The sequence below is a fragment of the Podarcis muralis genome, chromosome 4, assembly GCF_964188315.1.
Source record: "Podarcis muralis chromosome 4, rPodMur119.hap1.1, whole genome shotgun sequence".
Classification (NCBI taxonomy): Eukaryota; Metazoa; Chordata; class Lepidosauria; order Squamata; family Lacertidae; genus Podarcis; species Podarcis muralis.
In genome coordinates, this window is record NC_135658.1 from 22272532 (window position 1) to 22294458 (window position 21927).

The 21927-nt window shown below is 43.0% G+C and overlaps 1 protein-coding gene across 14 annotated transcripts in view; it reads left to right on the forward strand.

Moving 5' to 3' along the window:
* The window catches only part of GRIA4 (glutamate ionotropic receptor AMPA type subunit 4), a 224268-nt gene that overhangs the window by 138713 nt on the left and 63628 nt on the right, over positions 1 to 21927 (forward strand). For all 14 annotated transcript variants that reach the window (XR_013392516.1, XR_003706310.2, XM_077927025.1 and 11 more), the window contains one exon: positions 13642 to 13826. Coding sequence is in view for 12 of the 14 variants with exons in the window: in XM_077927025.1 (XP_077783151.1) it covers positions 13642 to 13826 (185 nt within the window). In the remaining 2 variants the exon portion in view is untranslated. The remainder of the gene's footprint in view (positions 1 to 13641; positions 13827 to 21927) is intronic.

Genomic DNA, 21927 nt, shown 5'->3' on the forward strand with positions numbered 1-21927 from the left:
CGAAAACATCACAAAATGAGACAAAATGTGGTGGAGGGCAGAACGGGGTTGTGTGGCATTATGCAGGCCCTTCTGACACATGTGGGAGTACGTATTCATCTATTTTGGGGGGACAATGGGACACAGCTTTGAATCAAGACAACAAACTGAACCTTTTAGAACTGCACTGATTGTTTGGTTTCTTAGAATCCCTGAGTGATGCCAGTAGCTAGTACATCATAAAGAACTGGGCTCAGTTGTCATTGTTTCTTAGTGCATAATATTTTCTTTTCTTTTTTATGAACCGACCACTGTACAAACACTTCAGCAACAGGTTACAGCAGTCTTCTGGTGCTGTCCAGGTCTTTGTGAAGGTGTGAGAACTGCAACAATCCGTCCAGTTTGAACTGTTTTGCATTTGCTGAGCTTGTTTATTTTAATTTTGATTTACTGCATTGTTCCCACCCTATGAGCAGTTGATGAAGGGTGGGTTACAAATGCCATTAATGAATGTGTTCAGGCCCACATATGAACTCTGGGGGCATACCCTAAAACCTAGTAATACTTGGTTTGCCAACCCATGCACCCAGTCTCCAATTCTCCTTTCCTCTTAAGCACAGCAAACTGTTTCCATACTACATACTGCATGGAAATAATGTCATTTCACTGCTTGTCTTCAAAAGCAGGCAGTTTATTCATCCTAAACCCCCTTTTTTCCGAGTGAGCAAAGTAAGGCTCTTTGATCCAGTAGTTTCAGTTCAAATTCCAAACATAATGAAGTAGAAAGGATTATTCTGTCTGAGAAGAATAAATAGCAAAATGTGTGCGAAACAATGAGAGTGGATATCTCTGCCACCGTGCATCTGTCCTCAGGGTCTTCTCAGGTTTCCACCAGGCTTTGTCACTCTCTAGTCTGATAGCTCACCTTCACAGTGTGATTCCCAGGACTGTCGGGAAGCCTCTGAAATGAAAAGAGAGAGGAGGGCAGGAATGTGCTGCAGTACATCTGCAGTGGAAACAGAAACTGACATTGTTGGGAGTTTCAATCATGAATCCAGCAGCAGAGAGGCCTGACTACAGCTTTAAATAAAATAAAATGTGGGGTGGGGGGACTCCCAAAAGTATGTGCTCTTATCTTCGTATTTCAGAAAACCAGGACAAGGAAGAGAATAGGAAAAGAGAATTGCTTGATGTCAAATGCCTGGACTGTTAAGTCTCTGTAGCAGAGCTCTATAGTAGTTCTTCAGGTTTTGCAACACAGGGTCCAGAAAATCACAGGAAGCTGTCTTATCCTGTGTCAGACCATTGGTCCATCTAACTCAGTATTGGTATCTCTTACAACCTTTTGTCTCTGGGCTGTAAGGCTCCACTTTGGTCAGGAAAGGACCAGCTCCCAGGCAAGGCGGTGCAAAATTGAGAAGATCCATAATTGAGAAGATCCATTTGGGGGTGTCAGATTTTGACCTCGCACAGGATGCCATATTATGAAAGATTACCAAAGTTTGCCCCTGCTGGACACAAGACTTCAGGTGTGGTCTGACCAAGGCAGAATAGAGTGGTACTATTACTTCCCTTGATCTGGGCACTAGACCTCTGTGGATGTAGCCTAGAAAAGCATTCACTGTTTTTGCTGCTGCCATCACACTGTTGAGGCATGTTTAGTTTGTGGTCTACAAAGACCCCTAGATCCTTTTCACATGTACTTATATCTGTGCAGCTGATTATTCCTGCCTAAATGCCGAACCTTACATTTGTCCCTATTGAAATTCATTTTGTTTCCCCTGACCAATGTGATCATGGATGTGAAAACTAGCATAATATAACACTAAATTAGGCATTCTCATCCCACATTTCATTCTATTTCTATAGAGAGTTCTGTTGTTTATCCTGAAGTATTGGGATGGGAATAGGCAAAACTTGAAAGAAAGAAAAAGAATTTAGGTAACACTGACATTTTGACCATGGCTACTTGCCCAGCTAAAGCTGGGATGTTGCCATTTCATAAGTTCTTGTTGAATGCCCTTATACAGTCCCCTGTAGTTTCTACATCCCAGTTGTCTTATGTCAGCAGTGAGGTTAATACCTAAGTATTTAAATCCTTCATGTCATTTGGCAAACAGAGTTAACTAGTAACCAGTCACTTGCAGTGTTGTCTAAATTCATAGGAAGGAGCACAGAATATTTTTTAAAATAAGAAGTTTTATTGATTTTTCCAGTGCATAAACACAATCATGATATTTGCTGCTTATTTATGTGGCAATAATGTCCTTGTTGTTGTTGTTGTTGTTGTTGTTGCATATCTCCTAAAAAAGAAGAGTATTCAGAACTTTGACGTTCAAGACAAACGTTAGTGAAAACATGCAATCCATGTTCCAATTTTCTAAGGTGGGCATATTGTATTTTGCTAGTAAAAGAGGTACAGTGGCCTAAGGCCTAAGGGTACCTTAAACAGGTACCCTTGGAAGATATTCAGATGATTTACCGGCATAATAAGCTGTGTGTTTTGACTAAGCAGCTTGTACATAACCCAAACATAGCTGGTTCTTTCTTGCACAAGTAGGCTGTGTCATTTCTGGCAGTTAAGTACCAAAGTCCTGATAATGCATTGGGGATGGGGGGGGTGAGAATGGGATACTGAATGAAAACAGGCAAATGTCCTCATGGGAGGGGGTACTAACAGAATAAATGCTTGCGCTGAGAGTTATTGGAATTCTAATTATAACATAGGTAATTGATTGCTGGAATTTCTGAAGAAGATTGCCAACGATAAGTTGTCTGTGAGAATGATATCATTGTCTTAGGCAGGAAACATATTTGCCAGTTAGATGTTCAGTTCTATTGCACAGTGTAACGGGAATGAATAATTCAGGGAAGCAGGGGCTTTTCAGAATTAATCCATCAAAGAACACTGCAGCGGTTGCATTATTGCTTGATGCATAAATGTACGTATCAGCTTATCTGTACATGTAGCATAGGGACAGAAGGCACTACTCACTCGTAATGTAGTGAGCTTGTAGTATAAAGTCTAAGAGGGGAGACATGAACCAAACCAGGAGAGTCTCCGTCCAAAGATTACTTTACCTATGAATAGGCACCAAAGTAGTTGTGCAAACCCCTCTCCCCTCAGCTTTAGCAGTCCTTGCTCCCAATAGTCTACACTGACTGGCAGCAGTTCTCCGGGGTTTCAGGCAGGAGACATTTCTTACCCTGCTTGGAGAGGTCAGGGGTTGAACCAGGGACTTTCTGTGTGCAGATCCCATGCTCTACCACTGAGCTATCCCCTTTGTTTAAGGGGAGCTACTGTTTTAGCTGGGAAGCGGGTGGCGCTGTGGGTTAAACCACAGAGCCTAGGACTTGCTGATCAGAAGGTCGGCGGTTCGAATCCCCGTGACGGGGTGAGCTCCCGTTTCTCGGTCCCTGCTCCTGCCAACCTAGCAGTTTGAAAGCATGTCAAAGTGCAAGTAGATAAATAGGTACTGCTTCGGCGGGAAGGTAAACGGCGTTTCCGTGCGCTGCTCTGATTCGCTAGAAGCGGCTTAGTCATGCTGGCCACATGACCCGGAAGCTGTACGCCGGCTCCTTCGGCCAGTAAAGTGAGATGAGCACCGCAACCCCAGAGTCGGTCACGACTGGACCTAATGGTCAGGGGTCCCTTTACCTTTACCTTTACTGTTTTAGCTGCTTTGCTTCTTAGCATATTGCTTATTTTGTTTTTAACTGCAAACTGCTTTATTCCTCGTAACAGAAAAGGAACTATAAATAAATAGAGGATCCAGAGAAATGTCATCCAACATACATATATACCTGGAACACTTTGGTCTGTCTAGGTCCATCACAGATATTTCTTCTATTTCTGCACAATTTTATGTTAGAAGCACAGAGGTCCAACATAGCCACTCATGAGGAATAAGCAGAATCTCTCTCACACACATTCATGCTGTGGTACCTGTCCTCGTAATTACTTCAGTTTAGCAAATGCTAACAGTGCTTACACTTTGCTCCTTTTCTGTTATCCCTGAGGAACAATGATCCCGAAAAGTAGGTTAAATTCCGTGGCCTTCTAACTTGTCTGTTTAACTACACTTTTACGCCCTTCTCTTCTGGCGGCTGATTCAAAACAACATTCCCAGGTGGGAGCTTGCAAGGCCAAAACCGCTTAGCTTTAGCACTGAGCATGCTGAGGGGGTCTTTGGGCCACTCATGCAACAGCTTGAAGATGCCAAAGATAGAGTTTCTGGGGGACAATTATGATAAATGCTGGACAGAAGTAAAGAAAGATCTAGAAATATGGTCAAGCTTGAGACTTTCCTTGTTAGGCCGAATTGCTGTTATCAAGATGAATGTATTGCCTAGAATGTTATTTCTATTCCAGACGTTGCAGATCGTGGATAAGATGGACTGTTTCAAGAAGTGGCAGAAAGACATATCTAAATTTGTCTGGCAGGGCAAAAAGCCCAGAATAAAATTTAAGATTTTAACTGATGCAAAAGATAGAGGGGGGTTTGCCCTGCCGGACTTAAGACTCTACTATGAATCGGCAGCTTTTTGCTGGTTGAAACATTGGCTGCTTCTTGAGAATACAGACATTTTGGATCTGGAAGGGTTTGATAATAGATTTGGCTGGCACGCATATATATGGTACGACAAGGTAAAATTGCATAAAGGTTTCAAAAACCACATTGTTAGGAAAGCATTATACAATGTTTGGATGCGGTATAAAGACTTATTGGAAAGTAAAACTCCCAGGTGGTTGTCACCAATGGAAGCCAAAGAGGTGAAAAAACTTAATATGGAGTCTAAATGGCCAAAATATTGTGAAATTTTAGAACAAGATGGCGAAAAAGTTAAATTACAGAGTTATGAGAAATTAAAGTCCAAAGTAAGAGACTGGCTGCATTACCTTCAGATAAATGAGGTATTTAAACAGGACAGGAAAATAGGCTTCCAGATGGAGAGGTCAAAATTAGAAACAGAACTGTTAGAACCCAGTACTAAGAACTTGTCAAGAATGTATAATTTGCTGTTGAAATGGAACACACAGGATGAAACGGTGAAATCAGCTATGATTAAATGGGCGCAAGATATCGGTCATGACATTATGTTTGCTGACTGGGAGCAGTTATGGACCACCGGTGTTAAGTTTACGGCATGTAATGCCTTAAGAGAAAACATAATGAAAATGATCTACAGGTGGTACATGACCCCAGTCAAGCTTGCAAAAATTTACCATTCGCCCAATAATAAATGCTGGAAATGCAATGAGACTGAAGGTACCTTTTATCACCTTTGGTGGACCTGCCCGAAGATTAAAGCCTTTTGGGAAATGATCTATAATGAAATCAAGAAAGTCCTTAAATGGACTTTTCCTAAGATACCTGAGGCTTTTCTCCTGGGCATGGTTGGCCAATTGGTGTTAAGGAAGGATAGGACGTTTTTCATGTATGCCACTACAGCAGCAAGAATTCTTCTAGCAAAGTATTGGAAGACACAAGAACTACCCACTCTGGAAGAATGGCAGACGAAGGTGATTGACTATATGGGACTGGCAGAGATGACCGGCAGAATCCGTGACCAGGGGAAAGAGACAGTGGAAGAAGATTGGAAGAAATTTAAAATATATCTTAAAAATTGTTGTAAAATTGAGGAGTGTTAAGATGTTAAGGAATTAAGAAACAGAGAATTGCAGCTGTAATCAATAAGTTTAAAAAAGGGGAATTTAATGAAAGTGAATTAAAATAAATAGATAATTGGAGGAGTTGCTGAAGAAATGTAAAACAAGGATGCAGAAAAGGAGAGGTATGGGGAAGTCCGGGAAGTAAGGTGCATGAAAATAAGATTATGAAATTATACATGTTTATATGTTTGTATGTTTTTGTTTTGTGTATTGTTTGTTTTTATTATGTGTTTGGAAAATTAATAAAAATTTATTTTTTTTTAAAAAAAAGGTAGAGTTTCTGGGTTTGGGGTTCTGGTGAGGTGATCATTTGACTGCTTCACCTTCACTCTGCGTCCAAGTCTCAGCTTTTGCACTGTGGGCCAATGTTCCATGCAAGTTGGGGGGGAACCTGCAGTCAGTAGCGTAGTATGAGGAGATGGGGGGCAGAGGGGTGGGTGCAAAATTGTCTAGGGACACCAAATTTCAACGCCTGGTGTTGCCTCAGTAGAGCTGCGTGCTTCTGTCGTGGGGCTCTGTTGAAAACAGCTTCTCCATACGAACCAGGAAGTGACCTCTCCAGACAATGGAATGACTCTTCCTTTTTTTTTTATCTCTGAGGCTGCAATCTCCTGGGTGGCATGGATGCTGTTAGGCAGTTGAATGGGCTCTGTACGTTTCCCTCCCTCCCGTCCTCTCCAAGCAGCCTTCAGTACTGGCAACCCATGCTATGGGCGTGCAGCCCCCCAGATTTTCTTAGGCTACTTTTCCCATTGTGTCTGAACACCGGCCAAGCTGGCTAGGGTTGATGATGGTTGCAGTCCACCATCTGCATGGTGATTGAGGGTCACCCCCAGTGCCGGATTTACGTATAGGCTAAACAAGCTATAGCTTAGGGCCCCACACTCTTGGGGGGGCCCCAAAAAAATTAAAGGAAAAAAACTGGATACTTCTTCTTAATTGTATTTCAGTTCAACAATTACTTTGATACCTGTTAGGTCCATAAATTACCATAGCATATATTCAACACAAAAAACTGTGACAATTTGTTGTTGACAAAGGACAGCTGGACATATAAAGGGCCCCATTACCTTCATTAACTTAGGACCTCATCAAACCTAAATCCAGCCCTGGTCATCCTTCAACTTCCTTGCTCACATCCACTACTAACTACTTCTTAGAAACCTTTGCAGTAGGAAGATAAAAGTTCTTCCTTTCCTTCTATTGTTTTAGTCAATTTCTTATGCCACTTCAGTGTAAAGGGTCCTAAAGTTAAGCAATTTCCCCACGCCAATAGTATGCTTTGTAAAAAGAAGACTCCTTGCTGTCGTGTTTTATAATAAAGGAAAACAAAGGTATAAAAATTGAGAAGATTCAGCACTGTGCATTAATTTGGTAGTCACACTACTGAGCAGTGGAAGCTGTGAGTTCCTTTATCTTAATTTGACTGTAATGTTTGTGTCCCTTTGTGCCTTGGGATGGGTTTTGTCTCTTGTCTGCTGGGCCACAGAGCAGGTTGCGGTAAAACTCCCATGAAGCAGGGAGACATTCAGAATAGTGACACACAGTGAGACAACACTTACAGAGCGATGGGGTTTGAATCAACCATAAGTATATAGAGAGGAAAACCCAGGATCTTAAAAATAAAGCAGCCACTATAGCAATGCCTTTCAAGACGTCTGCAGGTTAAGCCACATCCAGATACTGAATACAGGAACATAAGTTCACCTTATGTTCAGACCATTGGTCCATCTAATGTGGTATTGACTACTCCAGGCGTATCTAACCTGTGGCACTCCCAACTCCCATAATCCCCAAACAGCATGACCAACACTCAGGAATGATGGGAGTTGGAGTCCAGCAGCATTTGGGGGACAACATGTTGGGGAAGGCTGGTCTACATTAACTGGCATCACAGCACTGCAGGGTTTTAAGCAAGATGTTTCCCAGCCCTATCTATATATGCCAGGGATTGAACCTAGAAGGTCCAATGTGCAAAGTGGGTGTTGCATCTAACAAATGATATGCTAGAGCTGGGAACAGGAGCGAAAAGGCAAACCAAAAATGAAAAGTGGGGTTGCCATATCTTTGCCATATATTTGAGGTCTTTGTTTGGGGGGGGGGATTGGAAATGCAACCAATAGCACCATAAAGGTTTGCAAAACTGCATGTGGTGTGGAGAAAGCAGATAGAGCTTTTCCCTCCCTCTCTTTCTCATAGTATTAGAATTCAAGGTCACCCAGTGAAATTAATGGGCAGTATATTCTGTTCCGGCAAAGCAAGTACTTTGTCACACAGTGCATAATTGACATATATAATTCACTACCACAAGGTGTTATGATGGCTGACTTAGATAGCTTTAAAGGGGGGGGGGGTTGGATAAATTTGTGGAAGATAACATTTATCAGTCGCTATTAGTCACGATTGCTAAATGGAACTTCTCTGTTAAGATAGACAGTATGTCTCTGAATATTTGATGCTGGGAACCAACAGTGGGTGGAGTGGTCATGTGTTGCTTGTAACTTTCCCAGAAATCTTTGACTAGCCATTGTTGGCTGACCCAGAGAGCCAGTGTGGTGTAGTGGTTAAGAGCGGTAGTCTCGTAATCTGGGGAACGGGGTTCGCGTCTCCGCTCCTCCACATGCAGCTGCTGGGTGACCTTGGGCCAGTCACACTTCTCTGAAGTCTCTCAGCCCCACTCACCTCACAGAGTGTTTGTTGTGGGGGAGGAAGGGAAAGGAGAATGTTAGCCGCTTTGAGACTTCTGAAGGGGAGTGAAAGGCGGGATATCAAATCCAAACTCTTCTTCTTCTTCTGTTATCTTCCTTCCTGGCTGAGTCACCTGTTCATAAAGCGTTTGTAAGTCAGAAATATAGGAAGAGACCTGCTGGATCAGGCCAAAGGACCCAACTATTCCAGCACTGTGTCTCCCATAATTTGTTAATGGGAGTCAAGGTTCCAAGTCTGAATTCGAAAAGAAAACCAGCTGATTTTCTGAATGACTCTCTCACTGGCCTAAGCAAATCTGTGACAAGAAACTGGATTAAATAAATGTTGACTGGGTCACTACCAAAGATCAAATCAAAGTTAACACCATCAGTGAGTCATGAGCACGTATAAAATCCTGATGTTCTTTTAACTACGGAGCTATATATGGAAGTGAATAGGAAATGAGGCTAAGAATATATTATTTGGAAAGGATCTGGGCATAATTTGAAAAGATAATTACAGACAAGCATAACAAAAAAAGGAGTATATAACCACAGAAACAGCTGAATAACTGTGCAGTAATTAAAAAGAATTCTTCATTCTTTCCCTGCAAAGGGGGGAAAAACCGACTTCAGGTTAAAAATTAACCTTGACTATGGAAACATATTCACCCGTTATGTCAAGAAATTTACATTTGTAAAACGATCTGAAGTGCTAACCTGTAATCTGACTCATGTACTTGAGGTGAGATTGTGGGTTCTTGTAATGATTGTAAGCTTTAAAATATTTGTGTTCTCAAATGGTTGTAGAAAACCATTATAAATCATTTTGCCTGGAGGATCCACAGAGGCTGGGTGCTCAGTCAATTTTGCCGGCTAAAACTGAGGCCATGGGAACAAGGCAAGTGTTTAAAATCAGAGTCCCTTTTCTCCTCCTCCAGTAACATTTAATAATGAGTAGCTTGCCACATACCATGTTCGCAAATGGCAACCAATGGTTTCAGGGGCAAGGGGAACTTGCGACGTGATGCCATCCTGTGATCTGAATGATGAGGCATTGGCAGGAAAGAGAGGAGAGCAGCAATGCGTTGACCATAGCAGGTGGTTCCAGCCCAGTAGGGCAAAGGAGATCAAACGTTGTACCACCGAACTATGGTGCTTTTCTACCCTTTGCCTAAGCCTCTGTTGCTGTTGGTTCTGCAGTGGAGAAGGTTGAAGAACCCTTTGCTTGTCTCCGTTTGCATGAGAGTAAAGGTAAAGGGACCCCTGACCATTTGGTCCAGTCGTGACCGACTCTGGGGTTGAGGCGCTCATCTCGCTTTATTGGCCGAGGGAGCCGGCATACAGCTTCCAGGTCATGTGGCCAGCATGACTAAGCCGCTTCTGGCGAACCAGAGCAGCGCACGGAAACGCCGTTTACCTTCCCGCCGGAGTGGTACCTATTTATCTACTTGCACTTGGACGTGCTTTTGAACTGCTAGGTTGGCAGGAGCAGGGACCGAGCAACGGGAGCTCACCCCGTTGCAGGGATTCAAACTGCCGACCTTCTGATCGGCAAGTCCTAGGCTCTGTGCTTTAACCCACAGCGCCACTCGCGTCCTGCATGTGAATAAGCCGGTAGCAAAAAGCAGCATTGCTGGGCTTTCATCCCTTGTTAAATTAGGGACCATCAGATTTCCTGAGCATGGAGTTATAAAAATGGCTGCGCTTATGACATGGATATATACACTGAGAACCAGCAGAGGCTTATGCTGGGCATTCTATGATGCTTCAATGCGCCCACACTAGGTGCTCAGTTTCCACACTCACCCCTCTATGTCCTCAATCTGGAAAATCAAAAGGCATTATCAGAGTTCAAGGACATGTTCTGGTCAAGCAATAAACACCCTGGGTGCAAAGTAGGGCAAATGAATAGCCTGAGAAGAGAGGGAGTTGAAACGTCAAGAGCGGGCATAGGCAAACTCGACCCTCCAGATGTTTTGGGACTACAATTCCCATCAACCCTGACCACTGGTCCTGTTAGCTAGGGATCATGGGAGTCTCAAAACATCTGGAGGGGTGAGTTTGCCTATGCCTGGTCAAGAGCATGCAACATGGAACCACACGTAACATGCTGCTGGGGCCAGTAATACACATTGTAGCAGCTCTTATTTGGAGGCTTAATTAGACATTACCTTTTGTTTTTGTTTTCAAAGAAACATTCTAGTACTTGTGGACTTCAGTGTTTGCCAGGGGTAGGCATAAAAATAACAAAGGGAAGCCGAACAGCAGCAAATGGTTCTAACCATGTTTTTTGCCTCGTGAACTTGGAATGAAATGGGCTTTGCAGTTGAAAGGCAGGTTAATTCCATTGCTAATAATCCATCTGCTTTAACTACGTCTGAGAACAAGAGGAGTAGTTTCAGTATGCCTTGTATTCATGTAGCTCAAAACCCTTTATAAACATTAATTAATTAAAGCTCAAAATCTCCCCCTAAGGCAGAGAAGTGTAATCCCTGTTTATTTCTTTAAAATAATAATGATGGTAATATTAATAATGACTAATCTTATGACTATATAACAGATAGCACAAATATGGGTTAAATATTTTACTCAGACCCAGCATTGAGTAAATAGCCCATTTGGCACATAACGATTTGGCACTATGTACATGAGCTGGGACAAAAGTAAGGAAAGCACCCTCCCTTCCCTCTTATCCTGTGCTGTCAGGAGAAAGACCTGGCCAATGTTCAGTTTTGTTTTTGCAGAAGCATATATGCTGTTGCATATGAATCAGAGACATAGTTTATCACAAACTCTAGTCCATTTCGAACCAAGCCAGCTTTATAACACATGGTTTGCTATAAACCACAATCTCTGATTTGTAAGCAGCGACAAGATTCTGTGAAACTGAAACTAAATGCTGGCAGAAGTTCTCCTCCTGGCAGCATGGGACAAAGAGAGGAGAAGAGGAATGTATGACCACCAAGGTTTTGCTCAGGCTTGTTCCAGTTTATGTGCATAGCACTAAATAATGGTTTCATGTTATGTGCAATCACAGCCAGTGGCCTGTGGCTTTCTGGGATCGACTCACCCGCATGGCCCTTTTAGATTTGCATGTTGTCTGAACCTTAGCCACTAACTGTAGAAAACCTTAGCTACACCTTGTGGTTAAGGAGGAAAGAACTTAACCATGAGTCTGAGTTCTGGTGACATGCTAGGGCAAAGTTTAACTTATCTGCCATGCTATGCTGAGATAAAATGGGACGCGAGTGGCGCTGTGGGTTAAACCACAGAGCCTAGGGCTTGCCAATCAGAAGATCGGCGGTTCGAATCCCCGTGACGGGGTGAGCTCCTGTTGCTCGGTCCCTGCTCCTTCCAACCTAGCATTTCGAAAGCACGCCAGTGCAAGTAGATAAATAGGTACCGCTCCGGCGGGAAGGTAAACGGCATTTCCGTGAGCTGCTCTGGTTTGCCAGAAGCGGCTTAGTCATGCTGGCCACATGACCCAGAAGCTGTACGCCGGCTCCCTCGGCCAATAAAGCGAGATGAGCGCCACAACCCCAGAGTCGGCCACGACTGGACCTAACGGTCAGGGGTCCCTTTACCTTTACTTTATGCTGAGATAAAAAGCCAGAGAGAAGCAAAGTTGGGGCAGCGTTTCTCCCCTGGAACCCGTACATTTCCACATTCATGCAAGTCGTGCTTAGCATTATGTGTGAACATGCCCAATGTATGCTTTCAAGTGTGCATATTGTGTGGGGGAAAGGTATCAACTGTTCGTTCGCTATATTAGCAAACTAAGTTGTTAATGAGCAGGTTTAAGATAGCTGGCTTGATGCAGCAAAAGAAGTAAGTGCACATAAATAGTACAAGAGTACTGCAGGCAGCTGTGCGAGGAGGGAAAGGCCTTTATCCAAAGATGAGATGACATTTTTAGATTCCTCTGCAGCAGGAGGAATTTTATAGAAATAAAGATAGTAGCAAACAGTGTCTTATTCTGCAACCAGCATTGCCTAAATCTGAGAATTAGAGTTTTGTGCATCTTCTAAAGGTACACTGTATAATTTGAGAGTCACATATAACATAATTTTCCCTCGATAATTAAAATCACTTCTGGTGTTTAGCCAGATGAAATGCTGCCATCAGAATACATCCTCGAAATTTCACTAAATTTGAGATGCTATAATCATTACCTAAATATGGGAACTACTTAGGAATTCAGGCTGAGCTCCTATGCAACATGAGGAATAATAGTACTGAATTACTTTATAGGGTCACTGTAAGAATTACAGTACATCTAGATAATGCATGTGAAGTGTCCCTGGGCATTTGAAAATGCTATACAGATGTTGAGGCTTTTATGAATAGTATGATTTACGCTTACCTCGGAGTAAGTTTCATTGACTTTAATAAGACTTACTTCTGAATAAACTGACATTTATAGGATTGAGCTGCACATTGGGGATGGCGAATATCTGTACCCCTGAGGACAACTCTGTTCTCCAAATACTAGTCCGGGTCCTGGAACGATCTGTAAAATGAAGTTGGTGTCACTTAGTGGCATGGACTTCACAGATATGAAGAACATGCACTTGGATGGAATGAGGTCATCGATTGGTGAGGAGAAAGTGAGCAGAGGAATAAACTGTTATTCCTCTAAGCTCCCTCAAAGGCAGAGTGGCAGAGAGGGGGGTCTGTCTTTCCATACACTATAAATGTATATAAAATACAGATGAGGGTCTCTCATTCCGCCCCCCCCCCCCGCCCCCCGCTTACTAGGGAAATTGCGAGCAAACTATGGAAACTTGTTTTTTCACTACATATTCATAGCTGTCAACGTTTCCCTTTTTTAAAGGGAAATTCCCTTATTCCGAATAGGATTCCTCGCAAGAAAAGGGTTGACAGCTAACATTGACTAAAATTTGGTCAGATAAAGTTTTATGCCCAGGCACCCATTGGTAGGCTACCTGTGAATTAGGGTACAATGCAGATGAAATCAGGGATGCCAACTCCCACTGAAATCAAAAGAACATTTCTGTAACAGTGCCCTTTGGGTCCTGCGGGTTTCAGTGGGAGTTTAGGTGTTTGTGTATCTAACTTTCTCTGGATTCCCCACACAATGAACTAAGGAGTCTTTAAAAGATTGACAGCCGCGGTATGTGTACATAATAAGGAGAGGAGAGAAAGCACAACATAGTTAGTAACTGTAAATCTTAACTCCTCACCAGCTCCGTAAGGAACTTGATGTTGATTAAACAGTCTTATGATCCACAGAATGCAAGGACTGTGTCATTAGTGTATTGTGTCCCTTTCTTTCAGGTTACTCAATACTTCAAGCTATTATGGAAACAGCAGGAGAAAAAAGCTGGCAAGTCAGCGCCATATGTGTGGAGAATTTTAATGATGCAAGCTACAGGCAGCTTTTAGAAGACTTGGACCGGAGACAGGAAAAGAAATTCGTAATAGATTGTGAAATAGAGAGGCTTCAGAATCTCTTAGAACAGGTAATGCCTGCTTTTAATGTCACTGCAAACACATTAGTGCGGCCCCTGAAGAGCGGCCTCTCTCCTCTGCCTTTCATTTTTTGCCTTGCCAATCAAGGCCAGGACTGTTTTCATGATGCGTTTCCTCCCTCCACTCTTTTATACACAGCCTGGTGTTTAATCTACACCGCTGGATCCATTTGCACACTGATGTGAAGTTCCCACCAAACAGCTTCTCAGTCCAGTAGGAAAAATAAACATCCCACACACAGATACAGCAGGCGCACAGCTGATACTGCAAAAAGGAACTGAACCCGCCCCATATCCTCTACAAGACTCGCCTGAAGCTCCCGGTGCTTTTGTTCCAGCCAAACCCACATTCACTATCTATTGGTTTTATTATTATATTTATATACTGCCTTTCCTTCAAGGAGCTCAAGTTCCCACAAAGGTTCTCTCCCTCCCCCTTTTATCCTTACAACAACCCCGTGTTAGGTGAGAGTTGGTGACTGGTCCAAAGTCACCCAGAGAGCTTGATGGCCCAGTGGGGATTCGAACCCTGCCCTTCTAGGCCCCAGTCCAACACTCTAACCACTACTTCACACTAGTCCTACACACTAGTGGACCTTGGCTGAGTAGAAGAGTGTGAAGGGGCAGACAAATGAGCTGCATCTCCCACTCCCTTGAACGCCCCTTTAGCCTCTCTCTCTCTCTCTCTCTCACACACACACACACACAGAGAGAGAGAGAGAGAGAGAGAGAGAGAGAGAGAGAGAGAGAGCAGGATTGGAGTAGGTCTGGGTTTAAATAAATCTACCTGTTGTGATCACATCATTAATAAACTCTAACCAGAACAACAATAAGCAAAACTAAAATCAACTACAGCTTAACCATTACCTAATCCTACACTGATGCGTCTAAACTTCACCAACCCTCTAGCAAAAGCTTACTGCATTATCCCAGCTGCCCTAACCACATGATAGGGGAAGGGTTCCTTTTCAATTCCCCTCTTACTCACAACTAAAATTTGTTCTGTGTGGGAACAAGTTGTGGGACAAACAACTGCAGAAACAGTTTTTCATTGTTTAGGAGGTGTCTCACAAAGGTCACTCAGAGCTGCTAGACACATGGAGCAGCAATTCTTCCACCTTTTTCACACTAGTGCATCATCACAGCTTGACGAATGCCTTTTTAGCACTGCTGCTTCTCACACTCCAGGCAGCGGGGGGGGGGGGTCATTTCTGCCCCCAAGACAGGCACTCAGGCGTGTGGCATGAGCCACAGTTTCTTGACCCAAGTTTTCTTCCATCCCATCCCTTCTGGGCTGATCACCTTGAGCTCGACAATACCATCCTCAAGCTCAGCAAGATGTACACAAGATCAAAGACTTAAGGGTGCAGTCCTATGTTTGTTTATATCGGGGTGCTTCAGCCATCCGGCACCAAAACAGACTGCCCCAACCTTCTCTGGAAATGGAGTGAGAGGCTGAGGCTTGTTTTGGAGATGCTTAGCCAAATTATCATGGCCACTCACCTCCAAAGCAGCCTCCCCTAACTGCCCTCTCTCTCTCTCTTGGAGCTGGTGAGCAAGGTGGGAATATTCCCCATCATTACACTGAGCTGGCTGAACCGGAGTGCAATGGTCAGGACAATCCCTGCCCTGGAGCCAGCTCTAGTCTGGAGATAAAAGCTGGAACCACCTTTGTCATCTTCACTGAGAAGCAATAAAACACTTGCTGAAATACAGCCTCCCTTCAAATCTACATTAGTTATCCTGGTCTTCTGAGCAGATCAGTATACACCTGTGTGCTGACCAACAGGTACAGATGCTCATCGCTTGAAATTTGCTTATGCTGAACTGCATTTGCCATTTTAATAACCATCCCTGAGTTTAGAAATGTCCTTGTGGAGAGAGCTCTGCATTGTCCTTTTTTGGCTGTTCCCACCCTAAATGATTTTGTGTCATCATCACACTTGGGCGCCTCACTGTTCCCAACTCACTCCAGATCATTTATCAACAAGTTAGAAAGCCACAGCACCGGTATCACAATTAAGAGCTTTCACATCTCCTCCCTGCCTGCATGCAATGCTTCTTTTGTTGAGTCAGTCCACACATTCAGTTGCCGGTTCATAAACTCTATGGCAATCAAGTATAGAGAAAGCAAGTGTTGCATATGTGCGTGTGAACCAGACTCGGAATCCAGACTGAGCTGCATTCAGATACCCTTAGAATAATTCACAAGGTCATAAATCATATGTATCTAATCCTCCTTGATTGAAAATTCTGTCAGAGCTGAAAACAAATGGCAACATGAACCTTGGTTTCGTCAAAGCATCCTTTGCAGCAGCACTGGTGAAGGAATGCCACCTAGTGGTGCTGCAGGCTATTTTGTTATGCTGCTCTTTTTATATTTGTACACGGGGCATGCTTGAGATATTCAACACAGTTTCCTGCATAAGAAACAGAAGTGTTGTGATTCTGAAGCTGTGCAAAAAGGCTTTCTGACCGCTTTGAAGACAGCTATAGAGATGAAGAAATTGGAGGGAAGTGATGTAGCAAATTTCGAAATGTAGGTGTTTCTACAACCGTTGCAGAGACAACAGTGGTACCACCGTGAAAACGAATTTTGCACACTTGTTTGTTGTTGCAGGTCTCTGAATGTATTTTGAAGCACATACCTTATAATCAAATCTTATTATCATTCTAAAAGAGAATGAAAATTATCTTTAAAAAATATATATGAGAATAAACGTTTTCCTCTGCAGCTGTTGCTTTATACAGTCCAGTGCCTCATTTTCACCATAGTATGAATGCTAAATCTGCAGAGCTATTTGAATACCTGAGTATAAACTCATAGATCTATTGACTGATGACTGTATGGCTTCTTGATATACACTGGCTGGGTTTGGACATCATGCTAAACCATGGTTTGTTTGGTTTAAAACACCCCAGCTAACTAGCTATGTTTTGTTTGGGACCAACAAAATAAAATAAAATATGTGAGTTTCAGTAAAACCCAGTATCCTGACTTTATTCCTTATTGAAGGAATTCCACAGCAGTAAGGACTTTGGTTCAGGAGGATTGGGGAGGAGAGAGTTAACAAAGAGGAGCTTTAGGATTGTGCTTTGCCCTGGAGCATTCAAGTTCCCCCACCCGCAGCCCATTTTCAGTGGCAAAATAGCTGGTGGCATCTTCCCCTTCCTTAGCTGCAATCATTTGCAATCACTTGTCTGCAACTGGGATCCTGGCTTCTTCAACAACCCACGGTGAAAGCAAATTATGGCTTAGTGTTAAATCTTAATGTGATCCAAATCCTAGTCTCATGTGATAACAAGTGATCCACATTCCAATCTTGTATCAGGATGCATTCAACCAGTTCAGTGGGACTCAAGTGAGCATTGCGCTATGGATATAAATGTCCCCCTGGAATTCATGTATCACCCCTCAGCTTCCAGCCAGGATTCCCATGTTAAATGAGATGTGTGCATATCTAGTATTGATTTCCAAGAAACTAATATTGCACTATTTGTACATTTTGCACCCCTGAGTTTAATCTTTATAATTGGGCTTCTTGAACTGTGAATGGCACCTGTTCCTTTAACGCAATTGATAGTCTTAACCCACCAAGAAGGATTGTTGCGTAATGCATCATGCTTAAAATCAATACAAGTTTTTGTCATTGACTTTAATGGAGTTAGAAGTCAGATTTCTATGGCAGGTGTCTCAAAACAGTGGCAAAGTTTGTGTTTAGTAAGAAGTCTTGAAAGTGCACTTTAATTGTTTGCAGGGGAAAACATACCTGTTTATTACATTTATAGATCTCCTTTTCCCGATCATAATTTTTGAGATGTCTCAGATATCTTATGCTAGCATCTAGCTTTCTTTCACATCAGACACTGGCTTGTCAGTGGAGGATCACATTCCTACTATAGGGCTTAGAAACAACCTAAGTTGTGCCTGATGGATCAGTTTAATGGCCCATCTAGTCCAGAATCCTGTTCTCACAGTGGCCAATCAGATGCCCATGGGAAGCCCACAAGCAAAAACTGAGCACCCGACCCACTTGTGATTCCCAGCACTGGTTTTAAGAAGCCTACTGCTTCCAACAGTGGAGGAAAAGCATAGCCTTTGTGGCTGGTAGGAATGAATTTTCAGCTAACAACAACAACAACAATTTATTATTTGTACCCCACCCATCTGGCTGGGTTTCCCCAGCCACTCTGGGCGGCTTCCAACAAAGATTAAAAATACATTAAAATGTCACACATTAAAAACTTCCCTAAACAGGGCTGCTTTCAGATGTCTTCTAAAAGTCAGGTCGTTGTTTATCTCTTTGACATCTGGTGGGAGGGCGTTCCACAGGGCGGGTGCCACTACCGAGAAGGCCCTCTGCCTGGTTCCCTGTAGCTTTGCTTCTCACAGTGAGGGAACCCCCAAAAGGCCCTCAGCGCTGGACCTCAGTGTCCGGGTTGAACAATGGAGGTGGAGATGGTCCTTCAGGTATACTAGACCAAGGCTTTTTTAGGGCTTTAAAGGTTAGCACCAACACTTTGAATTGTGCTCGGAAACGTACTGGGAGCCAATGAAGGTCTTTCAAGACCAGTTTTATGTGGTCTCGGCGGCCATCACCAGTCTAGCTGCTGCATTCTGGATTAGTTGTAGTTTCTGGGTCACCTTCAAAGGTAGCCCCACGTAGAGCGCATTACAGTAGTGCAAGTGGGAGAGAATAAGGTTTGTTTGCTTACTTTTTCCTTCCTGTATTTCTGGCATGATTCCAGTTTTCCCTGCTGCTTTGTAGAGCACCGAATAGTTTGGATACAACGGGCTGACCTATAAAGGGTATGGAATATTCTGCTTTAGTGCAGGGGTACAATATAAACGACTTCTTTCCTTTGCACAGTAAACTCTTATGTACTATGGTAGTACTTTCTCTGTTTGACAGTTCCGTATCACTTTTCTTACAAAGAAAGCTACATGAACTTTTGTGAATTAAATAGTAAAGATTTGCTTGACTGAAGAGTGCCGTGCTTGCAGGCTTTTTAATGAAATGGAGGACAGGGACGTGTGTGTGTGTGTGTGTGTGTGTGTGTGTGATGAAAAAATATGTGTGTTTATTTTGAATAACATCAACATCATTTCCTTGCACCCCATTTTCTCCTCCAAAGACAATAGCCATAAATATACTGAGCTCATCAATAAATTGTCTTATTTGGGCTCTTACAAACAGGAACTCTGGCCATGTTATACAAGATCTATGAATGCCAATGGGATATATTACAACTAACTTAACCATACGGTTATACACGTGACATAGAATGGGATATTGGAAATGTTACAGCTGCTCCTGCGCTGGATGTTTTGCCAGCAAACCAGCCTGAAGAACAGGGTTTTTTGGAGGGTCCAGAATGTTTCCCAACGTACACACCTTTGCTCATCTTCCTTGCTGCCTTTCACAGCTTGCTGAGCTGAAGGTGCTTCAGGAGCACCCCTTTCTGCGACTGCATATTATTCTTGCTGGCTGCCTAAAACCAAGCCCATGAGGAATCCAGTGACCAGCAGGATGAAATCACGATGCCACATAAGGAATCAGGTGTGGTTGCATGACAACGTCACTTGCAGCAAACAAAACCCTCACATTGTCCTCATTCTGAACGGAGAGTGGAGTTGAAGGTCCACCTGTCATGTTGCCACGGGAAGCAACCAGGCTGGTTGTGCCTGCCTTGCTGTGTTGAAGTGGCTTTTTGTGGAACGCCCTCCCATCAGATGCCAAAGAGATAAACAACTACCTGGCATTTAGAAGACATCTGAAGGCAGCCCTGTTTAGGGAAGCTTTCAATATGTGACATTTTAATGTATTTTTGATCTTTGTTGGAAGCTGCCCAGAGTGGCTGGGGAAACAAATATGTTGTTGTTGTTATTCACTTTTGGTGCCCCCCTTTAATTTATTAATTGTAATAAATACATTATTATTATTATTATTATTATTATTATTATTATTATTATTATCACCTTTGGGGACCCCTGAAAGATTAGTAAAAGATTGGGAATGTTTTGGAGGGAGACAAAGAAACCTTCCCCTGAAATCAACACTCACAACTCAGCACTACTTAGGGCGACTCATTCAAATGCTGATTCCAGTGTGAAATATGCTGCTGTCTGTGTTCTTGGTTTTTAAAAAATGTTTTTCAGCAGCCCACCTGGCAGTGTCCATCTGCATACCACCTGTCAGGGAAGTAGGTGTCTGACCTCTTGGTGTAATGTGATGTTTTAGCAGTTTTGCTGCATTTTGTCGTGCAAACTTTTGCCACACTTAAGAAGGTGCCTTTTCAGCTGTTCCGCCTTACCAAAATTCTTCTCCTCTGCCCCTGAATTTCCCATTTCCTTGCAGAGAATCACTTCTATCCTGATCTGTTTCAAAAGCTTGCATGCTTATATGAACCAAATGGGACCTAACTTGGTGTAGGTCTGTTCCCATAGAAATGACCATCTGATTTTTGAAAATATACTTACCGTAACTTCTTTGCTAATCAGCTCCACTGATAACATGATAGCAGCTATAAATTAATTAACTCCCACTCTTCTGCCCCAATATAGCTACACACAAAATTATCAATAATTACTTAGTGGACCTTTCATTTTGTCACCATTTACGCATAATGAAAACAACCCACAGATTCTGAAATGAAAGTATAAGTGGAAATGAATGTTAAGAGATCCATCTGCTTTGCACAAATATTTGATGCTCTATTGTAGAGAGGCGAAAAACCCTGTTAATCTAAAAAGCTTTCCTATTAAAACTCAGATTTGACTGGTAACTTCTTTATGTAATGTTGTATGCATGTGCCTAATGGAAAAACACACAAAGAACATCCCTCCTAGCTGTATTTTCCTAGAAGAATGACTGTAACAAAAGAAGTTACAGACAATAACTGAGATAATGGGCCCGAGGATCGATTAATGCAATGTCTTCCCCAAAATGTCCTGCAAAAAATACTGAAATGGCAAGTCCTTCCAACTCTGTTGGCCAGAGATCAACATCAGTACTCCAATCCATTGCTGCCTGCAATGTATAGCCAATGGCACCAAGACAAAGAACATGATCAGTTTGGTGGGGGAGCAAAGAATCATAGAGTATGGTTGGGCAGAAGGTAGCTAAGTGGTTCATGGTCCATGCAAAGGTATGGGGAACCTTTTCCAGACCAAAGGAATTCCCTTCTGGGCAGCCTTCCAGGTCTACATGCTAGGCAAAACACAAAGTGTGCAAGGAAAGACTGGTAGGGGGTGTGGCTTGGCTAGAGGGGCTGTGGTTAGGGACAGGGTATAGCCTGGGAAGATTAACAAGGGATAGATAGAGAGGCATGATACAGGGGTGGATACGGTTTCCTTATGGCAGTGGTACCTTAATTGGTTCCGGAGGTCGGTTCTTAACCTGAAACTGTTCTTAATCTATAGCACCACTTTAGCTAATGTGGCCTCCTGCTGCCGCCGCGCTGCTGGAGCACAATTTCTGTTCTCATCCTGAAGCAAAGTTCTTAACCCAAGGTACTATTTCTGGGTTAGCGGAGTCTGTAACCTGAAGTGTCTGTAACCCGAGGTACCACTGTACTGGCTTATGCCATAACAAACATTTTAGGGTGGGATTAACCTAATGAACCCCACCTATGGAAGCCTTGCACAAGGACTTCTGCTTGCACAGCAAGGCTTCCCCCTACCTCTCCCCACGCCCCCCTGCACCTCCTAGAAATTAACTTGGGATGGGGGTCAGGAGAACTGCACAAACAGCACAAGGGGGAAGGAGAAGGGGATCATTCTGTCTGGCAGGCTGTAGTGCTTCTGCAAAAAAGGATGTTCATCATAGCACGGTGTTGAATCCATCCCTCTAACTTGTTGCTAAATTCTTTGTGGTCCAACAGCGTTTTTTGTTTTGTTTTGTTTTTTGCCAGTCATGATGCACTAGATGAATCAACCTTAATGTTCTTAAGCAAAAATGTAGGATTGCTGAACACAACTTAGTTATGCCTTGACCCTGATTGAGCATAAAAGATTGAACTACAAATGAGGAAGTTCCCAGTTTGGATCCTGTCTTTGCCGTGACCTCACTGGGCAGCTTTAAGCAAGCAA